General features: G+C 42.0%; 1 protein-coding gene across 12 annotated transcripts in view; it reads left to right on the top strand.

The window, feature by feature from the left end:
- Positions 1 to 23,787, top strand: part of RAPGEF2 (Rap guanine nucleotide exchange factor 2) — a 552,363-nt gene that overhangs the window by 365,127 nt on the left and 163,449 nt on the right. Inside the window, exon 1 of one of the 12 annotated variants that reach the window (XM_063920463.1) lies at positions 5,783 to 5,986. The exons of 10 other annotated variants lie outside the window; for them this stretch is intronic. In XM_063920463.1, the coding sequence (XP_063776533.1) occupies positions 5,933 to 5,986 (54 nt within the window). In that variant the 5' untranslated portion in view covers positions 5,783 to 5,932. Of the gene's footprint in view, positions 1 to 5,782; positions 5,987 to 6,603; positions 6,989 to 23,787 lie in introns of those variants that run through there. One more of the 12 variants, XM_063920462.1, reaches the window with a different exon arrangement.

Raw genomic sequence — 23,787 nt, 5'->3', positions numbered from 1 at the left:
TAGTCTACCTTACATAATGTATATAATAAAGCATTTTTTTTTAATGTGGTAAATATCCCGCTTACACGGTTATAACATTGACTGAAGTGGTGGACAACTGACTACCATCAGAGGGGTGACTGGCAGCCATATTAGACAGGGTGTTTCCTGCCTTCTTGGAGCCTGATGTCACATTTACGCACAGTCTATTAAGTTTGTGATTTGGTGCTGTGACCTCATATTCTGAGCTGTGGTTTCTCTGGACTCATGACCACTTGTTAAGTCATGAATAATAGTAGTGGCCATCAATGATCTAAGCAGTGCTATTTTACATGTATGGGCAGTAATAAGTGTTCAGACATGCCTTTTAACCCTACCTAATTGTATTTTTATTCATAAGCGATACACTCCATATTGTATCGTTTTTATTTGGGGGTTATATACTTAATAAGTCATTTTTGTTTTTTTGTTTTTTACTTTTTTTTCCCCTGCAAAAAATACAATACAGTAAAATAATTAATGAATGATGTAGTTTCAACTGCCCTTAATGTGTCAGCAGCTCAATTAATAATAGGTACGTTAAATACATTTTCAAGCGCTTGTATAATGTTAAAATGTGTTTAAAGTGGCATCTGTAAAGAAAATAATGGTTAAAAACAATTTATAAGCCCTTTTGGGAAAAGTGAAGGCGACACCAATCTTGCAGATGGTCTGTCCCTAACTGGCTTACCCTATGGTGGCAGTGGTATTCCTCAGCCTGATGATGTTGGATGTCCGCTGCTTGTGACACACTCCTACCAAGTCCGGTGGAGTGCAGGATGATGACGTCACTGGAGGGTTTAGCAATAATCATAGGTGGCTCAGATCAGTGCAGGAATAATGCTGGTATCGCTATAGTGTCCGTCCAACACGTTTCATGCGCTAACCGCACTTTGTCAGGGATGGTCCACTCATGTCTATGCTGGTGTATTTATACCTTAAAAATCTTAATTGGTGACCGAGACTTCGTGTTACTTCCTCCGGAAGTGACATAAAAAAATGGTGAGAACCGCATGTTCCTGCAGTCCTCCATCTTAAAATAGCATCATTTGATGACTATTTGTTAAAAACTGATTTTCTGTTGGTGCCACTTTGTATATATGTGAAGTAGTATTACATAATCAGTAAATAGTTTAGATTACCTTCGTGAAGAGGACCTTTCCCATAAGCCCCTGGGTCCATGTCACAAACTATTTGTAATAGTAACCTGTGGCAAGCGGAGCAAAACATTGAGCCTGAAGCGTGGCGACCGAAGCGAGCCGTAAGGGTTCAATGGCGCATACAGAAAACAAAATAACCTCAAACGAACGGAGAATGGAGAAAACATTTAGGTGCTGTAAGGGCGGAAGTTATCTACTGCCCTCTCGTTATGTCACTTCCAGGTCCTGATCACAAAGGGAACACAGACACAACCCTGCCACCATAGAGTAAGCCAGTTAGGGACAGACCATCTGCAAGATTGGAGTCGCCTTCACTTTTCCCAAAAGGGCTTAAACATTGTTTTTAATCATTATTTTTTTTACAGGTGCCACTTTAACACATTTTAACATTATACAAGCGCTTGAATATTAATTTAATAAAAAAAATAAAACAAAAAAGCACAAATACTGGACTTCTCCAACTCTAGCATGTCTGAATCCGTTTTACACTTGTGCTCCTAATTCTGCCACCAAAAGCCTATTCAGTGCATACACCCCGTAATGTTTCACCAAATAAATCAACAATATCTTGCATCCATAGGAAATGCTGCTTTGTCACAGTGTGTGTGATGCTCAGTATACCACTGCCCAGTGCAGTATGTGACATATGAAGTAGTCAGCGTTGCTGTTCCTGATCATTGGACAGAAGGTAATGACACACAGCTGCCTTCTAGGTCCCATTTGTCAGACACTGGGGTCGATTAAATTCAGCAACAGTTGAATAGCGCCGGGAATTAGCTCCCGACGCTATTCAATTCAGCTAAAGTTAAGTCTGAGAATGCCCGTTCTCGTCGACTTAACAGGTTGTTTTGTCGGGAGAACGAGCATTCTCCGACTTAACTACCCACGGCGATGCTGATTCCCGATAGAATCAGGCTTGCGCCGGCTGCGCGGCAGCTCTTTTGTCAGTTTTCTTCTCTCACCCCCCCGGGGCTGAGAGAAGAATTCCCGACAATTGAGGGTACCTAGTCGCTGTATTGAAGAGCGCCGGGAGCTAATTCCCGGCGCTATTGAACTGTTGTTGAATTGAATCGACCCCACTGAGAGCCTCAGGAGTTTTTGGATTTGTAGTTAAACATCAGCTGGAGTGCCACAAGTTGCCTAAGAATGCTCTAGACCAGGCATTCCCAACCACAGTCCTCAAGGCACACCAACAGTGCAGGTTTTAGTGATATCCAGGCTGCAGCACAGATGGTTAACTGAGCTACTAATTGAGTCACCTGTGCTGAAGCCTGGATATCACTAAAACCTGCACTGTTGGTGTGCCTTGAGGACCGTGGTTGGGAATGCCTGCTCTAGACTGATGCGTGCTAGCTATATGCTGCTATGTTTGTCAAGTTATAATGAAAGGGTATAATTTTCCAACACATTGTTTCCATATCACTCTGTAATGTACCTTGTTACAATGTGTGTCTGTTATCGAGATGGGTGGGTGCAGGGATGGCTGCCTTGAAGGGATTTTCTTGCTTAAAAATGATGTCGCATGCATTGAAGTATTTGTGTGGGTGCTGGCCTTAAATGTATATTTCTGCTCAACCCATTTGTTGCACTTGATGAGTAACACACTGGGTCTTATGTAGCCCATACACTTGTGAGATATGGCATACAATCCTTCGATTTCAACCGCATCTGTGAGATATATCGTAGGATTGTATGCGCGGGCACACTGGTCGAATGTCACGTCGCAAGATATTAAGTGCTGCACTCAATATTTATCGCAGTGCGATTGCTTGTGTTTTTAAAAACACATGCGATATATCGCACTGCGATGTGCGTTGGGCACCCGCCGGGAGTAGCCAGAGTCCGCTCCCACTCGGCGGTGACGTGCCCATCACGTGATTACCATGCGATCTATATCACATGATTGCATGGTAATCACTTTGGCAGTTCAGGTGCAATTTCATCGCACCTGAACTGCCGGTGCGATGTCACGTCGCGGGGCATCGCACAAGTGTATGGGCACCATTAGAGAAGAGAACTGCAGTACAGAATGTAAAATCTAAGACTTATTTGGAGGTTTGGTGGGTAGCCCCCTCAGCATCCGTCAATGTACAGTGCCTTAAATTCCCCTCTTCAATTGTGCAATGCTTGACCCTTGTGTGCTGCATAATGTAGGTGCCAGGATCCTTACAGATTGGCATTCACCAGTAATCCCTATTTTTGTTTAAAGCATAGCACGACTGTATAGAATATTTTCCCTTTATTCCATATTTTACAGTAATTATATAATTTGATGTCTAAAAGACACCAGCTCTGAGTAGAAAGCTTTTAATCTTAAATTTTTTTTGCGCTTTCCAAACATGACTCTTTGGGGGGAATTCAATTATTAAATGGGCGTCCGCCAGCAGCAATTCAATTGTGCTACCATATGGGTGCGTATGCTGTCAGCGTCGACATTTTCTTTTTGCAGCACCCGTGCTTGGGAAAAGTGACCCGTTTGGGTGCACAAACTGTAACTTTTGTGTTGCACCCAGCCCTTTCATAGTGTTTAGCCATTTTAAGCTGCTAAATCTGGTTTGTCTGGCCGCGATCAGCGCATAAAAACCCCAAAAACAAATCAACCCCAAAACATTTTAATTGCGTCCTCCGATCTTTTGTCACTTTAGATGGGAGATGGGGCGATTTAATTGTTTTTGCACACCCATTTTATTTGTTTTAGTTATTTTGCTATGTCTGGCAACCCAGATATTTGTGCCGTATCTTTATTATTCGGCAATGACAAGTAGCATATTTCTATTTCTACTGTATTTGGATGAAATGTTCTTTTATTCTTTGAACTTTTCAGGCTCAGGCATACTATATCTGCTATTAATGTGCTATTCAGCTGTAAGCAGTCTGAAAACCTTATTAATAAGAGGATAAATATTTCTTGTGGGCTTATTGCTGCCTTTGTATTATAACATTTTTATGCTTCGTTTACATGGCATGATTTATATCTCATGCCTCAGAGCAGGGGTGGGGAACCTGCGGCCCTCCAGTTGTTGTTGAACTACATATCCCAGCATGCCCTGCAACAGTTTTAGCATGGCCAAATAGCAAAACTGCAGCAGGGCTTGCTGGAATGTGTAGTTCAACAACAGCTGGAGGGCAAAATGTTCCCCTCCCCTGCCTTGAGGGTACACACGGAGAGATCCGTTCTTAAAAGATAAGCAATCTGACTAGATTGCGTAGATTTTAAGGATGGTTCTCTCGTGTGTATGCCCCCGGCGACAGCGATGTGTGACCCGTGCGTCACTATCGCTGGTGCTAGATTGGCTTGCATGCAGGCTCAATATAGCACATTGCTCATTATAGCACATAGCTCATTTCACCCGCTGCTCAATGTAGCACACCGCCCCCTCGCTCAGCACACATCGCACTGTGCTGAGCGGGGGGGGGAAGATGTGTGCTGAGCGGTCTGTGACACATCTCTCTAGTGTATAGTGGCCCTTAGAGTGTGCTACAAGGTAGTATCACTAAAACCACAGCATATCTAAAAAGATGATAAAATGCGTTAGTTACTCTTTAATATTTTTCATGCATTTTACCAATTATCCAAGGCCTTACAAGTATATTTTTATTGAAAGGTGTTTGGCATGTAAATCATAACAAAGTTCAGGCAACATACTCTTGCTGGGGAGCACAGAGTTCAGTGGAAGTTGTTAGCGCATCCTAGTTTTGCAGGTTTACTCTTATATATAGACACACTGCTGCTTGTACCTCTGCAAACTGGAGTCCTCTAAAGACATAAATGTTTCCATAGAAAATGTGGTTTGTCCCTATTCCACACCTTAAAAATTAACTGCTAGCAAGTGCTGCTCATTTAGTGTCCTATTAGTGTGCTAGTTTTATGGGGCATCTCCAGAGCCTATAAAAGCTCTTGGATTACAAGGGTGTAGGTGGAGGAACATTAAAAACACTGGTACTATGCTTTCATGCTTGGTAGCATAATCCTAATTAACAAGGAAGGCCCCTGTTTAGCTCTATAAGCATGGAATTTTTTTTACATCTCATTGCTAGTCTCCTTTACCATTTACCCATATGCTGCCATTGGCAGTTTGAATAAGATACCACTCTGCTGTGCAGCCATGATCCTGCTGCATATTTAATAGAGGTCTTTATATTGCGGGCCAGCGGGAGTGAGTCAGAGGTGAGGTAAGCAAGGTAAGAGCCTTTTAACCTTTTCACTACAGCCATAGTTATTGCAGGGTGCAGGAATGGGACTTTCTAGACTGTGCCAATGCAGTGTCAGAGTATGGGTGTGACTTTTTTTTTTTTCCTTTTTGAGGAGGGGGGATTATTTTCTGGGAGCACCTTTTTGGGTGATTTGTCCCTTGGTACGGCTTAATACTTCATTGGACTGATTAGCAGCCTGTATTCAGTTGAATCCCTCCCTCTGAAAGCTGCTGTAACATCGACCTGAGGATGCCACTGACTATCTGACTTGTCCCTTTTTACTACATTAAACGACTGAAAGAGTTAAGAACGTGAGGGGGCGATCCTGGAGGAATGCGCCTTTCATGTGAGTTGAATATTTCAGAATATGAGGAGAGAAGACACTAAGGGGAGAACTCTGCTTACTGTTACATCACTAGCCCTGCACGTTCTGTGCCTGTGCAGGTTAGGAGAACACACTGCAGTCACTTGTTTTTTTCGGCAGGAAGCAGCAATGCCGAGCCTTCCTAAGAGGAATTTATTTCTTATTTAGAAAAGGAAGCCTTCTCGCTACCCAGGAAATGGCTTTCCTTGTGCGTTGCTATGCCAACTGCCTGCAGCCATGGTCCTCTAAAGTAAGCACAATAATGTAATTATATTGGCGTATTACATTCTGACTACTGGGTATTAGAAAAGAGGGTTTTCGTATTTGTGTGTGTGTGTGCGCGCGTTCTCGTAATGCTACCGATCCATTGCGTTTTGTTATGTATGTGCTTGTTGGATGTGAGAGGGATGGTCATCATAAGATGAAACGTCGATCAGTCTCACACTGCTATGATTAATTGTGCAAACTTGGTTAGTTGAGCATAGCAGAGACCACTGGTCACCGATCAGACCGCATCGTTAGCATCCAGGGAGGAGGTTCTAAAGCACCCTCTGCTTTGGGCCCCCTCCCATACACACATACATGCACTGGCTGCTACCACACGATTTTTATGTCTCTGCATTTCAGACTGAGAGCTAGTATCTGTAAACCTGCAATTGCGAATGAAGCAGGAGCACTGCATTTGCAGTGCTTGGCTGCTCACCGAGGGCTGGCTCCTATTCTGACTAATCCAATACAATATTAAGCCTTTTTGGAAAGGACTCTGTGGGCGGTCAGCCATTTTATGTTTTTTTTTTTTTTTTTTTGCTTCACCCCTCACCCCCACCACTTCCATCCTCCACCCTTCTCCTCCTCCTCTTTTCCTCCTATTCTTCAGTTTCGGCTATGGTATTGCTTCTCTGAGAGAATGCTGGATGGATAAGATTTCATTAGTCACTTTGCATACAGAGATGCTGGGGCTCCCAGCATTGTAAAACATGGAGACAGATGCTGTTGTGAGGACTGCTTTATTACATTCGGAGCTAAGAGATTTCCAGCCACTACCCAACGCAGTCTCTCTCTCTCGCCCTTGGATGTTTTTAAGATTGTTGTTTTGCCGTGTTTTCTCCTGCGTGTCTGTGGATGTGATTTTTGCTGTCCTTCAGAAATGTGTACACCATGTTAAATTGATCCCAGCTTGTGTTACCTCATTATGAAACCTCTTGCGTTCTCATCTAGCCATGGAATTATGGGCCAGCAGGAAAAACACTATGTGAGTATTTTGAGTTTTTGCATGTGAGATTTCTTTTATAAACATGATATTTTTTTGTGCATTTAGTGTGGCAGGAAAGTTACCGCTATAAGTGCTCCTTGGAATGATATTTCAGCCTTGTGTGTATATTTTAATTGATGGCACTGTACTGAGAAATGTGGAATTACAGGCGACAAATGACAGCAGCTGATACGTGTTGATTGTGAGTCTGCTTATTTCATTTTTTTTTTTTTCTTCATGCATATCTCATGTTCCCTTTGCAACAGAGCCGCTGGAAACTTTATTTTCTTAGAATAATGAAAAAAAAGAAGAAGATATTACAGAAATATTTATGCACATGTGTATATAATGTGAATGGACATTTAAGATTGATTGATCTTATTCTATGTCATCGTGTGTGTATAGATTTACTATATGTGTAATAGAAAGTTGCACATTGGTAGTTTGTCATGTATTGAAGTATTAATGAAAAGCATTGTGCTTCCACCAAGGGTGATAATTGTAGGTTTCTATGGTGATGAAAATAAAATTACATAGATAGTGTGAACTTGCTACCTTACAGCATGCATCCCTTCCCTCTCTAAGCATCAACATTATATTTATTTCTGCTTTATTTAACCTTTTAATTCCCAGCTTGGTTAGATAATACATATGTCAGCATTTAACCTCTGCAGTGGTAACTATATTACACGCATTGGTGTGATCACTGATTAAATCAGTCATGGCTCCTGGCAAAATAAGGGTTAATTAGATTGTTCTCCTGCATTATAATTGATCCCATGAGTCAGCTCCACTTTTGTCACACAGTAATCCCTATGTTTGTTTCAAACACGTACATAGGCAGAACATCCAAACTCTTTATGAGCTAAAAGAAGTCTAAACCTCTTTGTAGTGAACTGTGCCTAATGTCTAGTACTGTCCTTTGCTAGTGATTTGAGTATAGTTTTGGCAACAATGTATGAAAACCGATCTTCACAAGGAATTCAGGGGCAGATTTATTAAGCCTGGTGAAGTGATAAAGTGGAAGGTGATAAAGCACCAGCCAGTCAGCTCCTAACTGTCATTTTTTCAAACCCAGCCTGTGACATGGAAGTTAGGAGCTGACTGGCTGGTGCTTTATCACCTTCCACTTTATCACTTCACCAGGCTTAATAAATCTACCCCTCAGTATGCATGCTGGATCATGAGGTCTTAGTGTACAGATAGTGGGGACAGCTTCTAAGTACAGATGCCACATGTTTGATTAGAAACACTGGCATTAGTTGAATGACCGATCCTGATGGGGTATGGGTCGTTGGGTTGACTCAACTTAGGTCGACAGTCATTAGGTCGACCACTGAATGTCGACATGAGCATTAGGTTGACATTTACTAGGTCGACATGGGCATTAGGTCGACATGTACTAGGTCGACAGGTGAAAAGGTCGACCTGAGTCTTTTTTAACTTTTTTGATGTAGTCTTCTCCATAACGTGACTGGGAACCCCAATTAGTGCACCGTGTCCCTCGCATGGCTCGCTATCGCTTCGCTCGGCACAGGTTGCCGTTCCAGTCGTAGTCCACGTGGATCGTCAAGTATGGAAAAATCCAAAAACTGAAAGGGAAAAAAAATGTGGAAAACTCGTGTCGACCTTTTGACCTGTCGACCTAATGCTCATGTTGACCTTCAGTGGTCGACCTAATGACTGTGGACCTAAGTTGTGTCGACCTAACGACCGTATCCCTCCTGATGTTAGAAGGCATGGCTGTACTTTGCACAATGGGTTCATGTTTGAATTTGATACTTTAACATAATTTCGTGAGAAATGTATTTTTTGTTGAGTAGATTGTGTTCAATTGTTCGTATTGTGGTGAAGACCATGGAGTTGCCCTAGAGCAGTGAATCCCAAACTTTTTTGAATCATGGCGCCCTTGAGTATCAGGGATTTTTTTTCACGGCACCCCTAGGCCAAACATTTCTTACTGAGAAATTTAGAAATGGATATTAAATTAAGTAAGTTGTGTTTGTGTCATCCTTAGATTCAGTTATGTGGTGAGGGACAAGATTTACTCCTGTTAGTCCACATATTTTATGATTGACAGCCACCAGCACTGGTTTTGCCTTTGACATTGACCATAAATAATAACCAATCCAAGGCACCCCTGCCAGTGTCCAGAGGCACCCCAGGGTGCCATGGCGCACAGTTTGAGAACCACTGCCCTAAAGCAATAAGCGACCCTCCAGCTGCTGTTGCTCCACACATTCTGTATCAAATCATAAAGCTTGTACCAGTTTTTCTCTAAAACCGTTCCTGACCATATCATTTTGATTGGGTACGATGTCACCTAGGATCAGAGTACTAGCACATTAGCTGAGTGGTAACCAAAAGACATGCAAAGTACTTCTAGAAAATACTAATGCTTTTCAAGGCCTGCTCCTGATAATAACGAGCAGCGAGTCTCTCTTGGTATTTGTGATTTTTCACTTGTCTCAAATTTGATTCCTATTTAAACGTCTGAAATGTATTTTCATCACGCATAATGTGCATGTTTTACGCGTTAATGCAATTGATGTGACTCTCATGCTCTGGTAGAAAGGAAGAAAACAAAACATTTAAACTTATTAAACGTATTCCCACATTAAAGCACGTATGTTTTTCATGAGCATTTATACATTTATGGCTTTTAGCATATGGTATCTCGTATGTTGTGTAGTACAAACCACTTGCTTTTTCATAGTTCGTCTAACCATTCCGTCTATTAGCCACATGTGAACGCATTTATGGATGGGTAAAGACCAAAATGTAAACGATAACACATGTAAACAGGAGAGAATTTGCCAGTTCCAGAATTTTTCTTTTCTGGTACCAACATACATTCACGCTGATGCATAAACCGGTTCCTCAGCCATTGCCACAGACTTGTTTGTGCATGTACGGGGATATGCTATGTACAGTGCACTGGATCACCATCTTTATGGATAATCCCTAGCTAGCCAATCTACTGTATGTTTCTGGTTATTTTATTTCTTAACAATATAGTACAGGCCCTGCTTTTTATAGAGAATATTTAGTCATGCACGTCATTCCCTTCCCCAGTAGAGCTTACAGTCTATAGTCTTCCTTACCACTTGTATACACACACGCATTATTTTATTTATTACTCAGAAATACACTGAGAGAACATACAAACCCTACACATATTAAGCCTGGGTGGGATTTCAAACCAAGAGCTCCATGCTGTAAAGCAGCAAGATAATAATTGGGATACTGCACTGTCGTAATAAAGGATGTTCTTGGTTCACCTTGGTATAAAAGAGAGATGCTTTATAATAAGGTAACCGTGAAATGCCTTCCCTGCTTTCTTTGGCTGGTTACACCTAGCCGTAATTATGGAGGGTATGGTCCGACCACCTCTGGAAGAACTGCTCTGAGCTGCTTCTGGAAGGGCTCATAGTTCCCAGGTTTCTTAATATACCTCAGAGGACAAGTCTTGTTCTGTATCCATCTACTCTCTAATTCAGACAGGGTAAATATACAAACTTTTTTTTATTAAGTATGAATAAAAATTCAGACATTAATTGATAAAATATTAACCCCCTTTAATGCTTTCATATTCTATGTGAGCTGTGAGCATTTATTGGAAAGTCTCTACCAACTTTCCAGATCTGGACACTGCTTTGTTGATTGACTTTTAGGATTGAGATGACCAGAAGGTAAAAAAGGAGCAGACTTGATGGCTGGGTCTTATCTGCCATCAAATTCTCTGGTTCTATGAGTTTCAAACATAGGTCTCTTGCGGATTGCATCAGGTTTTTCCTCCAAATGTTTTGTCCTTTATTTTGTGACGCTTTTTACTTTGCTTTATGGTCCTAACATGGTACAAATGGAGTACTTGGGATAGTAAGCAGAGTTACACTTGTGCAAGATTAATTGCCTAGCGCAGGGCTGGCCAAACTGGACCTCGAGATCTACCAACAGTTCATGTTTTCCAGGCCTCCTGGAGATCTATAGAATTTCCAGTTAGGAATGAAGGCAGCCTCCCTTACTTGCTATGTGGGTGTCGCACATACTTTCTGTCGAATGCCTTTCTAGATTTCATGTACATCTTCAATAATGCACCCAGGTGAACTGAGATACAGCAAATGGGTGAATGCTTGTATAATAATGATAATTTAATTCATACAGCTCTTTACTCAAAAAGATTTAAAGGCGCTTTACAGAAAATAACATAATACAGAGGTTTAGATTTGTAGAAATATTGAAAACCATGAATGTAATAGAGAATAAAGGCCCCATTTTGGGTCATCCATTTTAAGGATTATTCATCCTACCAAGGCACGGCAACAGTCTTTGATGCACTGACGCACTACATAAGTTACCAGGGGCGAAATAGGCAATGCCTGGATGAGATGAGACGCAATGCAGCTACAGAATACTAAAGCGAGAAATTCTATCCTTTCAAAATCATCAGATTTGTACATTGTTCATCCTATCTACGAGAGTATCATGGGAGGCAGCTAACTTAGGGTAACTACATAGGTTACAGTGGGTGGGATAAGGGATTTGTAGAAGTGTAATATACAGCGGGAATAGAATAGATTAAAAAAAACAAAACATAAAACTGGTTAATACCCTCAAGATGACGGATGTGATGGTAGAAAAAGGGGGAAAGGACCATGATGGTAGGGTGTGGTATGGCTAGATATGGGAAGCAGAGTGAGGACAGATTGCAGTACTAGTACCAGTACCACCTGTTATACAGTAAGGGATCACTTGCCAGATGGAGTAGTAGCATGTATGAGGTGTAGTGGTATTTTGGAATTAAGAAAATACTTTAACTTATCAAAAACTTACAAGAATAACATAGGAAATGGGAAAAAAACACATCTACAATGAAAGAAAATGCAATAATTTCCTAAGGCGGCGAAAGAAAGCTTTTTCAAAAGTATATAAAAATATAAATGTATGTGTGTTTTTCTAACTATGTATAGATATCTATATATAGGGGGGTATTCTGTTAGCATCAGTAATTTGCTGCTGCTGATTCCCTGATGCCGGTTTTTATATGGGATTATGCTTTGCATGATTCAGGCACGCGAAGCATAATGCCCGATAAACAGCCCAAGGAGACCCGTTTTTGTTGATAACACATTGGTCCGGGGACTTATCCGCACATGCTACAATAGGATGACCTGATAATGACATCAAGCTAATATCGGCGATATTTGAAAGAAAATACACAGCGTAATACATAGGCCGCAGTGATAACAATTATCACTAATTTATTCATTGAAACATATATGATTTTAAAATATATTGATGAATATATAGCAATAAAATGTAGCTATAAACAATATAAATTGGCGATATTTGCAGTGCGGTACTCTACTGCCAGCAATAGTATACTCCCCATAATGTTAATACATTGCAGTGCCAATAAAGTGGAAGAGGTGGTGATGTTGCCATTAGATGATAATCCTGTTGTAACAGCTGATATCCACAGATATTACCTTATTTTTTTATGCAGTATTAAGCTCTGGTTTTAAAGCTTCCTCTGTGGCAGCATTCAGCTGCCTTAGAATGGTCTTCTTGTTGCTAAGCAACATATTAAAGTTTCGTAACAGCTGAAAAGTCATGGTGACAATTAAGCGACAAGAATTACATGGCAGTTATTTAACACCTAATACTAAGTAGTTTCAAGTAGTTGAATTAATGTGTCACATTTTTTGGGATGCATTGTACTCTATCTTTCTGTCTCGCTAAATCGTTCTTCTTTAACAAATTGTAGAGAAAAAAATGATTGGTGATCTTTGGCAAACAGGATTTGTATGGTGGGTTTTACATACACAACTTAATTTCAGGAATAATCAATTCACAGGTCTTGCAAAGCTTCTTGCTTTCTGGGTGCCCAGTGGAGCTATTCAATTGTTCTAGCCACCCATTGGTTATTGCACTTGTTACCCAATTAGACTGGGTTTGGACGCATTTCTGCTCGCCACCTCCGCAGATGGTGAGCAAAAATGTGTGTCCCTGAGGCACTTGCACCCGAACTTAACACCATTAAATTGTCTGGCGCCCACTATTGGCAGCCGCTGGGGGAAACAATCGAATCGCCCCCTTGGGGTTCAAATTGATGGTGTTACTTATTCACATAGATAGTGATATTGAGTCTAACAGTATATGGTCAGATTTCAGTTGATTATCGCACAGATTTTCTGTCTAAAGTGAAGGGAGATTGGGAGGGCATATTCAATTGTGCCTTTTTTTTTAATCATGACTGTTGTGTTGAGAGGTCGGGTTTAGCCACATAAAGCAGCTAAACCAGACCAAAGTTATGGGCACGATGCGAAAGGTCACGTTTAAGCACTAAAATGCGTCACTTTTATCTTGCTTCAAGTTCAACACCCCCACGGTTTTGAGTTGAAGTGAGATAAATGCAGGTGCCCAAATGGAGAAACAATTGAATAGCTCCGTCGTGACGTTAAAACAGGAACTAAACAGTCTGCAGTGATCGAAAGCTAGGAGTAGGTCTGGAGCTAAAAAAGCTGCACAAAATTACTTTGTAGCCTCTCTGCGATCCTTTCGTTCGCACTTCTGCTAAGCTAAGATACACTCCCAGAGGGCGGCGGCTTAGCGCTTGCACTGCTGCTAAAAGCAGCCTGCGAGCGAACAACTCGGAATGAGGGCCATTGTACCCTCAAAAACTGGTACAAATTAGGAAAAGGGGCGTGACCACGGGTAAAGGGGGTGTGACCACGCCCCCTTTCCTATACTTTCTGTGGAGATTTGATAAGTAAAAAAGCCCCTTTTGGCCGGTACAGACCATAAAAAAAGGTACTGTACCTGCCAAAAAGGTACAGTTGGAGGGTATGTTATAGGTGCCCAATGGAGTTATTCAATTATGGCTCCGATTGAGGCGCCCATAATTTATGCTTGCACCCTCCTGAGGTGATGGGCAGAAATCTGTATAAACGGCATCTTATTAGTGGCCAAACAGTATTTTCCTTGTCTTGGCCAGGACTTTGTGTCTAAACTCTGTACTTTACTTTTAGTTGCAACAAGTGCGAAAAGCAAAAACAATTGTATTGTCCCATCTGTATCACTCCACTTCTTGTCACCTGAACAGCCCCATTTGGTACAGTGATTTACATCAGACGCCTAATTTTAGCATCGGTGTCCACATAGCTCAGATTTTGTTATGAAATATTAAGACAGAATTTTTATTAAAAGGTTTTGTTATTTTGCCAAATTCTAATAGCTTCATATGCTAATTAATATCGAACTGCTTCACAATCAATTTCTTTCTGCTATTATTGTCAAAATCTGTCAGTTATACATGTTACTCAAGCATAAGAGATGTTGTAAAGCACATTAATGGTTCAATGCAACAAAGCTGTAAATAAGTGTTTGGATATGTTCCCCCTTGAGTATTGGTTTGAGGGACAGGAACTTTGCAGGTTCTATTATATTTATAGACCTTGTACCGAGCAATGACTTAGGATACAACGATAGGTCTCCCATAAATTACTTTCTCTATGCCTGTGAATGCATGCAAGAGATATAGGTGGACTATATATTTTGTCATTATACAGATGTATGCTAATGTCTGAATGATTTATTATTGACGAACAGTTTTTCCCTTGGTTTATTTAGTACTAGTGATTCCAAAGCGATTTGCCTGTCTTGTTTGAAAAGGATTCAGGGACCATGTGAGAGCCATAAATCCTGTACAGTTTGCAGGGTGTTCAGTGGGAACTGGCAGCTTGGCCTCAGCAGCCTTGTGAGAAATGCACGTTTAGGGATCTTTTAGTCAGGTTCGTCTTTGTTGCTTATTTAGTTTAACCAATAAAACCCTAAAAGACTTAAATGAACGCTCACACCTATCCATTGTGTTTTTTCACGAGATATATATTTTATTGCTTTGATTCTCTCCCAAACCCCTACACACACACACACACACACACACACACACACACACACACACACACACACACACACACACACACACACACACTTGTAACAATCGACAACTTGTTTATTGATAAATATAGCTTAAAGAAATAAGTCCACATGCAGATTTTTGCACTGAATAATACAAAGTTTTTATGGGTTTGCGACCGTTCGGGATCTAGTTTGAACATAGATCTGTAATTCCTGCTCGATTCCTGGTAATCCCAAGGCACGGTTTACCTCCTCAGTGGCGCGGCGTGAGGGCATTCGGCATCCTGGCTGTCAGGATTCTGACGCCAGGATGTCTACCTATTCGGGATGCTGGTGTCGGCATTCCGAATAGTGTCAGGATTCTGGCGTCGGTAATCTCACTGACTGGTTCCTGACTGCTTCCCTGCACAAGTATGCCACTAATTCCTGCTCATACCATGTAGTCTATTGATAAAGGGCATTCAAGGCAACTATAGTAAAATAGGTATTGGCAATTTAATATTGACCCAGGGTTTATGGACAAAGGATTAACAGCGTGCCTCTACTTCCAAGGGTGCACAGAAGAACAGGTCATTATTTGTGACTTCTGAAGACACTACAGAGTAACTTAATAATGCTTTATAACAGGATTGAAATAACCTTTTGCCCTTATTGATTTCCATTGACAATACTGGGACAGTACACCTTAACATGTCTTATTTTATTTTTACATTGTTACATGTGATATGAATGTGGCCATTTCTCGCTTGTGTTTGTACGAGATTTACAAAGGAAAAAATACAGCAAATGTGGTTCTATGTATCAGTTATAAATAAGTGGTAACAATTAAGTAGGAGCAAGCTAATATCTTGATGATTCTTGTAAGTAAGAAAAGCTCGCAAATAAAGTATTAAATTAGATTTTATAATTTTGTGCTTTGTCTTTATTTCACAAGCCCAAGTTGCAGTACATGACTTAGCACATAGAGGTAGATTGCTGGGAAAAAAGTTGAATTATTTTGCTTCTGCAGTATGTTATAGTCCATTTCCATTTTCATTGGCCTGTACTTGATATCCAGGAATGTTTACTACATGTAAAGTATTTGGTTGTTGTTGTTTTGCCTCCCCCATTGTCAATGTTTTTAAATGTCTTTTTCTGATTATGGTGGTTGTCACAAATGTATGTCCTTTTACAATTTATGGACTCTTTATCTGTGACTAGGTGATTCATCGCGCCCTACGGGTGCTCTTCACACCCCCATACCCTTTGCACGCCTTTCTGGCGTTCAATATTCGTAGTATATGGAGTATTACCATTGCGCAATTAAAGGGCGTCCAACGGGGCGGGGAAGTGGGGGCCATGGATGGGGGAGGGGGTCCGGAGGAGCTGCGGTTGGGGGAGGGGCAAGTGCGGGGCTGTCGCGGATGGGGAAGGGTTTTGGAGGGGTGGGTGCGGTGGTGGCACAGGATGGGGAGGTGCGGGGGTGCCAAGGATGGGGTCTGGAGGTTCTGCGGGTGGTGGAGGTGCCACGGGTGTGGGAGAGGGACCGGTAGTGCCGCGGGAGGGGTAGGTGTGGGGGTGCCGGGGATGGGATCCCCGGAAGCGCTGTGGGTGGTGGGGGTGCTGTGGGTTGTGTAGGGTGTCCGGAGGCGCCGGTGATGGGGGAGGGGCGGGTGCAGGGGTGCCACGGATGGGGGAGGGGGTCTAGGGGTGCTGCGGGTAGGGGAAGGGCCGGGTGCGGGGGAGCTGCGGGTGTGGGAGTAAAATGGGGTATATATAATGGGGTGGGGTACACTGTGGGAGGGTATATATATAATGGGATGGTGTACACTGTCGGGGGTATATATAATGGGGTGGAGTACACTGTGGGGGGGTAGATATCGCCCAGATCTGTGACTCATTTCCTAACGCTGTGTGACTCCGCCCAGCGTTATACACAGAGTCACAGATCTGGGCAAATATATAGGTGGGGGGCGGGGGGAATAGCGTTGCAAAGACCTGGAAACTCTAGCAACAGCAGCTGAACCCGCAGCCTGATCTTGCCCCGGACACTTTTTTTATTTTATTTTTATGTGCAGCTGGCATTGATGTAATTGTGGCATATAGCTGTAGGTACTTGATCCACAAGGGGACTCGTGGCTAATTAAATTGGGCTTTGTGTTCAGTGTATAACTCTTTTGTAGTGTTTTATTTTTATTTTTTTTAATTCTGGCATTTTGTCCTTTTTTTATGATTTTACTTTATTTTTCAACCTTGCCAGTTAGATATTATTCTTGGTCATGACTATTACACATCAGCACATTTATTCCACAGTATAGACCACTAACCGAGAAACTATAATGCATACTGGGACCGGACATAGAGGTTGGGTTCACTAATCCCATGGGTGACCACAACTAAAATTTCTGTAAACTGGTTTCAAGCATGTCTTTGGTAGGCTTTTCCACTGCAAGTAAAAATAATTGACACATTTTCCTCTGATCAAATAGAAGTTAAGGCCGATTCAATTGTTTCATGGTGCCAGGTATTTATGCTTGCAGCCCCCCAAGCTGCGAGCAGCAATGTAGAAATTGTTCAGGCGCCCATTGTTTTATTGCGCTTATCGCGTCAAGAAGTGCCAGGTTTAGCCGCGCAAAATGTTTGGGTGTCAAACAAGACTTTTTGCATCACAGCCAGCACTTTAGTCTGGTTTAGCTATTTTGTGCAGTTAAACCCAGGACTTCTGGCCGCGAGCAGCACAATAAAACAATGGGTGCCCAAGCAATTGCATACCGCTCCATCTAAATTGATTGGGGAAATGCAATTATGGGTGCTCATTAAACAATTGAGGGCAATTTGCTCTGATCGAGCTCCCATTGCTTTATACGTGCCCAAAGAGACCGTTTTAGTCGCGAATAGCAGCTAATCCCGGCTAATGTCCTGTTTAGGGAACCCAAACAATGAACTTTGAACATATTTCTTCTTTCACCTCAGGAGGCTGCGAGGAGAAATGTCGTCTCTACCACTAACAGGCATCTAAACGGAGCAACACTTAAATTGCTCCGTTTTGCGAGCCCTAGTGGTAGCCGCAGGGGAAAACAATTGAATCGCCCCCTATTATGACAGAGGCTGTGCCCATTTATTTGTTTATTCATAACAATATATATACTTCTTATACAGTGCCAGAGATGAAATAAGACATGGTGGGAAGGTGAGAAAGAGAGACGGGAGGAAAAGGGGGACTGAGCTGGTGATGTATTGGGCAACGCTGGGCATAATTCTGGCAAATGATGGGTCCTTAATGTTAGTATTATAATATGCAGGTTGTGCCCTATTGCCTTCAGTATGTAACCCTCACTGTCTTATTTGCGCTTATCAGAGGTGAAAGCTTACTGAACACTGCAAGCCATATTTCCAATCCCCAGTTTTACTTTTTACTCCTTTGAACAAATCATGGACCAAGATGTACAGATGTAGTCACGCTCCTCTTTGCTGCGATGCAGCTTGCTGCAACACGGCTTGCTACATGGCATGCCGGGCTGCGACTATACACAGCCGGCGATCGCTCTATTAATTCCTAAAGGAATTAATTATTCGATCGCCTACTTCGAATAGTTGCAGCATGCCACATTGCAGTAAGATGAGCATGGCTACATCTGTATACACACCGCCAAAAATTATATTTAGAGCTATGCATTGGTTTAGTTTGTGAGGGTAGTGGAAAATTACATAGTGGATCCAGAGTGTCCGCCTCATCATACCTAGCACGCCAGCTATTTTACTACATGCCATTTTAGGGGCAGATTAAATTAAACAAACCCCAGCTGTTCAATTAAGCATCACTACCCCAAGCGGTAAGCCCCAGAGGACGCACTTAACGCTTTTTTTTTTTCTTGCAGCCTCAGGAGCTGCAAAGAAAACTCTTGGCAAATGTGCACTCTGTGGCTTACCGCGTGACGTAACCCATAGCTTCTGGGTACTTTACTTAGAATATATGGGTTAATGTGCATTGGGGAAATTGCTTAATTATTGAATAGTTCCAAGGTTTAAACCCATTGCTTTAGCAGCGACGTTAACTATGCGGCTAATTGAATCTGCCCCTTAGCATAAGCTTCAGGGGGTGGTATAACTTGTTAACAGTTATGTGGTCGACATGAGACTGTCGACAGGGTCAAGCTGTCGACATGCATAGTATTGACTGTGACCATGTCGACATTCATCTTGTCTACCTGGATGATGTGTCAACTTGGTGAACTGTCAAGAAGGTGTTGGTCTAGTAGTCTCTTACCTTCTCCCGGCGGCTCCAGCATTTTCTTTTGGTTACCAGCTGTCATGTAGTGCTCGCTGTATCTAACCCTAACTGTCAACATCTCACATGTCAGCATTTCAGATGTTGTCATTGTGTACCCATCGACAGTTTGGATGTGTTGACCTGGTGGCCGTTCACAGTTTGAACCATGTTGATGTTCTAATGTCAACGTGGTGTCGACCTGGTTACTGTCGACCATTCCACTGGATACTAAGCTTCAGGATCAAGTGAGGTTAACAGTCTTTGTGGTTGCCATCTTTATTCCTTTTTAGTGATCTGTTTTGCCTCCCTGGTGGTAGCAGCTGCCCTTAAATATGGGGAACAACTGTCCTGGCTCTATTTCCAGCAGGGAGCATGGCACTAGAGAAGAACACCATGCCAACGACTGAACCAGTAACTCTGCAGCACAAAATAAAAAGCCTCCACTAGAACCAAGAGAGGAGAGAAAAAAAAAGGTTAAAAAAAAAAAGGTTAAAAAAAAAAAAGTTGATGTTTTTTGCCAGCAGCTGTTTTAAGGCTACAGTGACAGGTTCATGTTTTGTGTCTTTGCCTTCCTCAATCTCTACGTGTACCAACCTTACTACACCATAAATGCCATACACCAGTGACTGCTTGATTATTACTAGGAGCTGATGTTGCTGCAGCCTGACTATTGCCTCCCGCAGTTTCTCCACCGTCCCCACTATGACATGGTTTTAGTTGCAAGAACTGGCATTCTCCGACTTAACTGCCGGACGTGATGTTGTTTCTGGCACGCTAAGGGTATAAAACCGCATCAGGACCACTTTTTTTTGTTGGATTTCAGAAGTCCGGCATAACTTTGCGCTGAATTGAATATTTCCGGGAGCTTCTTTCCAGCAATGTTCAATTTGCACTGAATTGATTTGAGCCCTTTCATTGTAAGCTCATGTAGGCAGAGCCATCTTTACCTTCTCTTTTATGTCATTGTATGTAATTTCTGTTGTGGTCCCATCATGTACTACACTGCCTAATTTGTCAGCAATTTGTAAATAATAGATAATATCATGGAAACCGATGGGAATGCAGCCTAACAAATCATTATGAATCTGCATCCTACCTGCACAAAGCCTGTGACAAAAAAATTGAGCAATGGATAGGTTTTGTGTAAAGCTGAAGGAGGTTTCCACAGTTGGCTGTTTGCCTTTTATGTAGGCAGGTACAGATGTGTCCACTTATATCCAGGGCCGGCTCTACCATTAGGCAGCTTTAGGCGGCTGCCTAGGGGCGCCGGACACTGAAGGGCACCACTGAATTCATCTATCAAAAAAAAGAAGGATTTTTCCGTATGCGGGTCAGTAATGAACTTTCAGATGAAGGCATGGAACACAATAACAAATATATGATGCCAGAATCCCGACAGCCGAGATCCAGAATATATGCCGGGGAGGGTTAGGGTGTGGGGAGGGTTAGGGTAAGGATAAGGGGTAAGGTTAATTAACTTCATTCAGAATGTCCGTATTAGAATGGTCGGGATGCCGCTGTTGGTATTCTGACCGGCGGCATCCCATATCCAACCCCAATTAAATATCCCCACCAGATCCCATATACAGTATTATCCAGCATATAAACAATAATGACACTCAAGGGCTTTTACAGTGAAAGTATATTGTGAACAAAGTCACAAAATTTTGTGACCGTTTACAATATATTTATCACTTTAAAAGTCCTTGAGTGCTGTCCCTTTTCTCTGTCTATGCATAATGATGCAATTCACCCCAGTCCACTTACTCAGTGGCTACCTGCATCTCTCCTCCGAGAGGTGGTGGTGGGGTTTGTAGGTTAGGGGGTGCTAGGCTGAAGCGTTGCCTAGGGTGCAGAGAGATCTTGCACCGGCCCTGCTTATATCTCTGCTCCATGCGTGAGCGCTAACTCCCTGCTCTATTCAATCCGCGCTGAATTGAATCGAGCCCATGGAGATATGGAAAACATGCAGTGTTAGTGTGTCCTGAGGGCTTGGTTAGAGAAGCACTGCATTAGACTATGTTAAATGTATACGTCTCGCACAGACACACATATAAATCACATTTGCAGGAAGTAAAGTATTACTTGTTTTCCCTCTTGGCTTTGAGATCCCTTGTCAAATGTATAAAACCATTAAATAACATGACATGCTTTGCATTTGTTATGAATTTTCTCACAAAAGGGATAAAGTCCTCAAAGATCTAGGACTGTATTAATTATAAGGCATTATCCAAATTAATTCCATCTCCTTTTTATTCAAACCTCTTGGCACTTAAATGAAAACATTGTACATAAGAAGGTAAAGCTTTACCCATGACCATTAATTTTCCAGAAATTAAAAATGCACCAATGCAAAGCTATGAATCCTCACTAGGTTTATTCCTCCATGAAACTTAACCATGTTGTTCCACAGTATTATAAAGCAGCAGCACACAATGAACTCTCCAATATGTGTCTCCAATTTTAATTCTATGGGGCCTATGTATGTACTAATGACAGCAAGACTGCAATTAACAGTCCATATCGCAATGGATATTTTAATTTTTAGTGAAAATATCAACCCTGTTTACGAAGTGTAGCTGGCAGTAACCACTCTCCACAAGAGTTATATCCTGGCTGCATCGGTGGAGTCTTTCGCATTTGTGAAAAACTCCTCTGTGGGACATGTACAAAGTGTCAGATTACAGAGTCGCCCAGAGGCCACATTTTGCCCCCTCATAGCTTGATCTGGCCCTGGACTCGTGGGTTTTGTAACTATGGCATATAACTGTGGGCGCATCGAATTATATCAACAACATTGCCTCCCCCAAAACTGTGGTGTCTGGGACAAGTCTCTCAGGCTGATGCTGGTCTTACACTGTCAATTAAAATGTATGTCAGACTTCATTTTATCCGACACCCTTAAGCCCAGCATCTATCGTGGCCATACATTGCTAGATATTTCGCAGTGTATGGCCAGGATATCTGCATTCCTTCACAGGAGAGGAAACATTATCGCGATCCTCCCCTGTCAAGGAACAGCAAAAATTATTGCGCAGTCAACAGAAGCAGATATACAGATGTGGACGACTATTTATCGGACTTTTCGGATATGCTTGATGGCCAGATAATTGTATAGCGTATGCCCATCATTTGTTTTACTTAGCAAAAATTTTTAGACAGAAATTTGCTCCAAAAATAACCAGTTTTGAGTCTCAAGTGAAGAGAGAGAGTACTCTGGTCATAGCTTGTCTCTTTAAATGTATAAGAAATGTTGTTAAAGGCTCCTGTTCAAAGTGCTAAAACTTCTGACTAGAACCACTCCTTGTCTTGTGTTGCACTGATGACTTTGCACTGTTGAAGTTCTCTATTGCATTGTACCATCACTGGTTCCAACCTTGTGCCATGTACATGTATGGTATGTAATATTATAGTTCAGGCCTGGCCAACCTGTGGCTCTCCAGGTGTTTTGAAATGACAAGTCCCAGCATACCCCCCACCTCCCCATGATCAGCTTGGTAGAACATGCAGGGCCTTGTGCTTTGGAGAGCAGCAGGTCGGCTAGGCTTGTTCTAGCTCTCGGCTAGTCACTGGAGGAGAGACAGCATCCAACAGAGAGAGATCTTATCTTTGTGGAAATAAGAGGAGTATGTTGGAGCTCATAGATGATGTATATAGAACATATTTCCAAATAAAGCACCTGTGTGCAGTGACCTTTTGTCCACACATAGAGATCAAAAACCTTTGCCTATCTGTTTCTTTTCCACTTGGCTCTCTGCAACCAGTGCAGCAGACTTAATGAGCAGTGTGCATCTTATTACACTGTAAATTATACTTTTTCATAGACATCATAGTTAGAGTATTAGTTTCATTGGTCAAATAGTTGTTCTAGAGCAATAATACAAGTGAATGTTCTCTGTCAAAGGTGGAAATTGTTTTGCGCTGCCGCAACTCCCATCTAAGTGACTGGGAGCTACCCATAAATTTGTGCTGCTTGGGTGCGAGTGCCGTAGATACCCATTATTTCTGCTCACACTCTCATCAGGTGGCGCTCAAAGTCTTTCTACCTATTGGAAAGCGCTCCCATTAGTTTGTAAAGGTTTATGTGGCTAATGCGTGCGCATTTTGGATGTGACGTGCGTGATCAGCAATGGGCACCTGCGGCACTCGCCTCTAGCGGCACAGTTTAATATTGCCCTTCACTTTAGATGGGAGCAGCAGGCACAAGAAATTAATTGAAATCTTTGCCCGCCCCCCAAAAAATAAAATCTATAAAAATTATTCAGTTTCTAATAATACATTTTTTTTAAATACTTCCTGCTTACTTATTGGCTTGAATTTCTGTCCTTCTTGTACTGTATACTTTGCTGTACATGGGGGGCTTCCTTCTGTGCTGACCTGGCAGATATGGTTATTTCTCTCTTCCCTGTCTAGGCTGCAGGTCTGCTCTGCTCCTCTGTGTCCAGAGACCAGCCGTGCCTATAAATAAATAACAACTCTTCAAGGTAATATAATGCATTTAGTAAAATTTACAGAATGGCCAGTGATGTCATCTCTCTGTACTTCCCAGAAAATTTTGCCAGCCTGGTGGCATTAAGAGAAGTATCCGGATGGGGACAGTGTAATACTCTGCAATAATTAAGCACATTGA

This window comes from Pseudophryne corroboree, chromosome 1 (assembly GCF_028390025.1).
Source record: "Pseudophryne corroboree isolate aPseCor3 chromosome 1, aPseCor3.hap2, whole genome shotgun sequence".
Lineage (NCBI taxonomy): Eukaryota > Metazoa > Chordata > Amphibia > Anura > Myobatrachidae > Pseudophryne > Pseudophryne corroboree.
The sequence above is the reverse complement of the archived record's forward strand: the minus strand, read 5'-3'. Positions and strand labels throughout refer to the sequence as shown.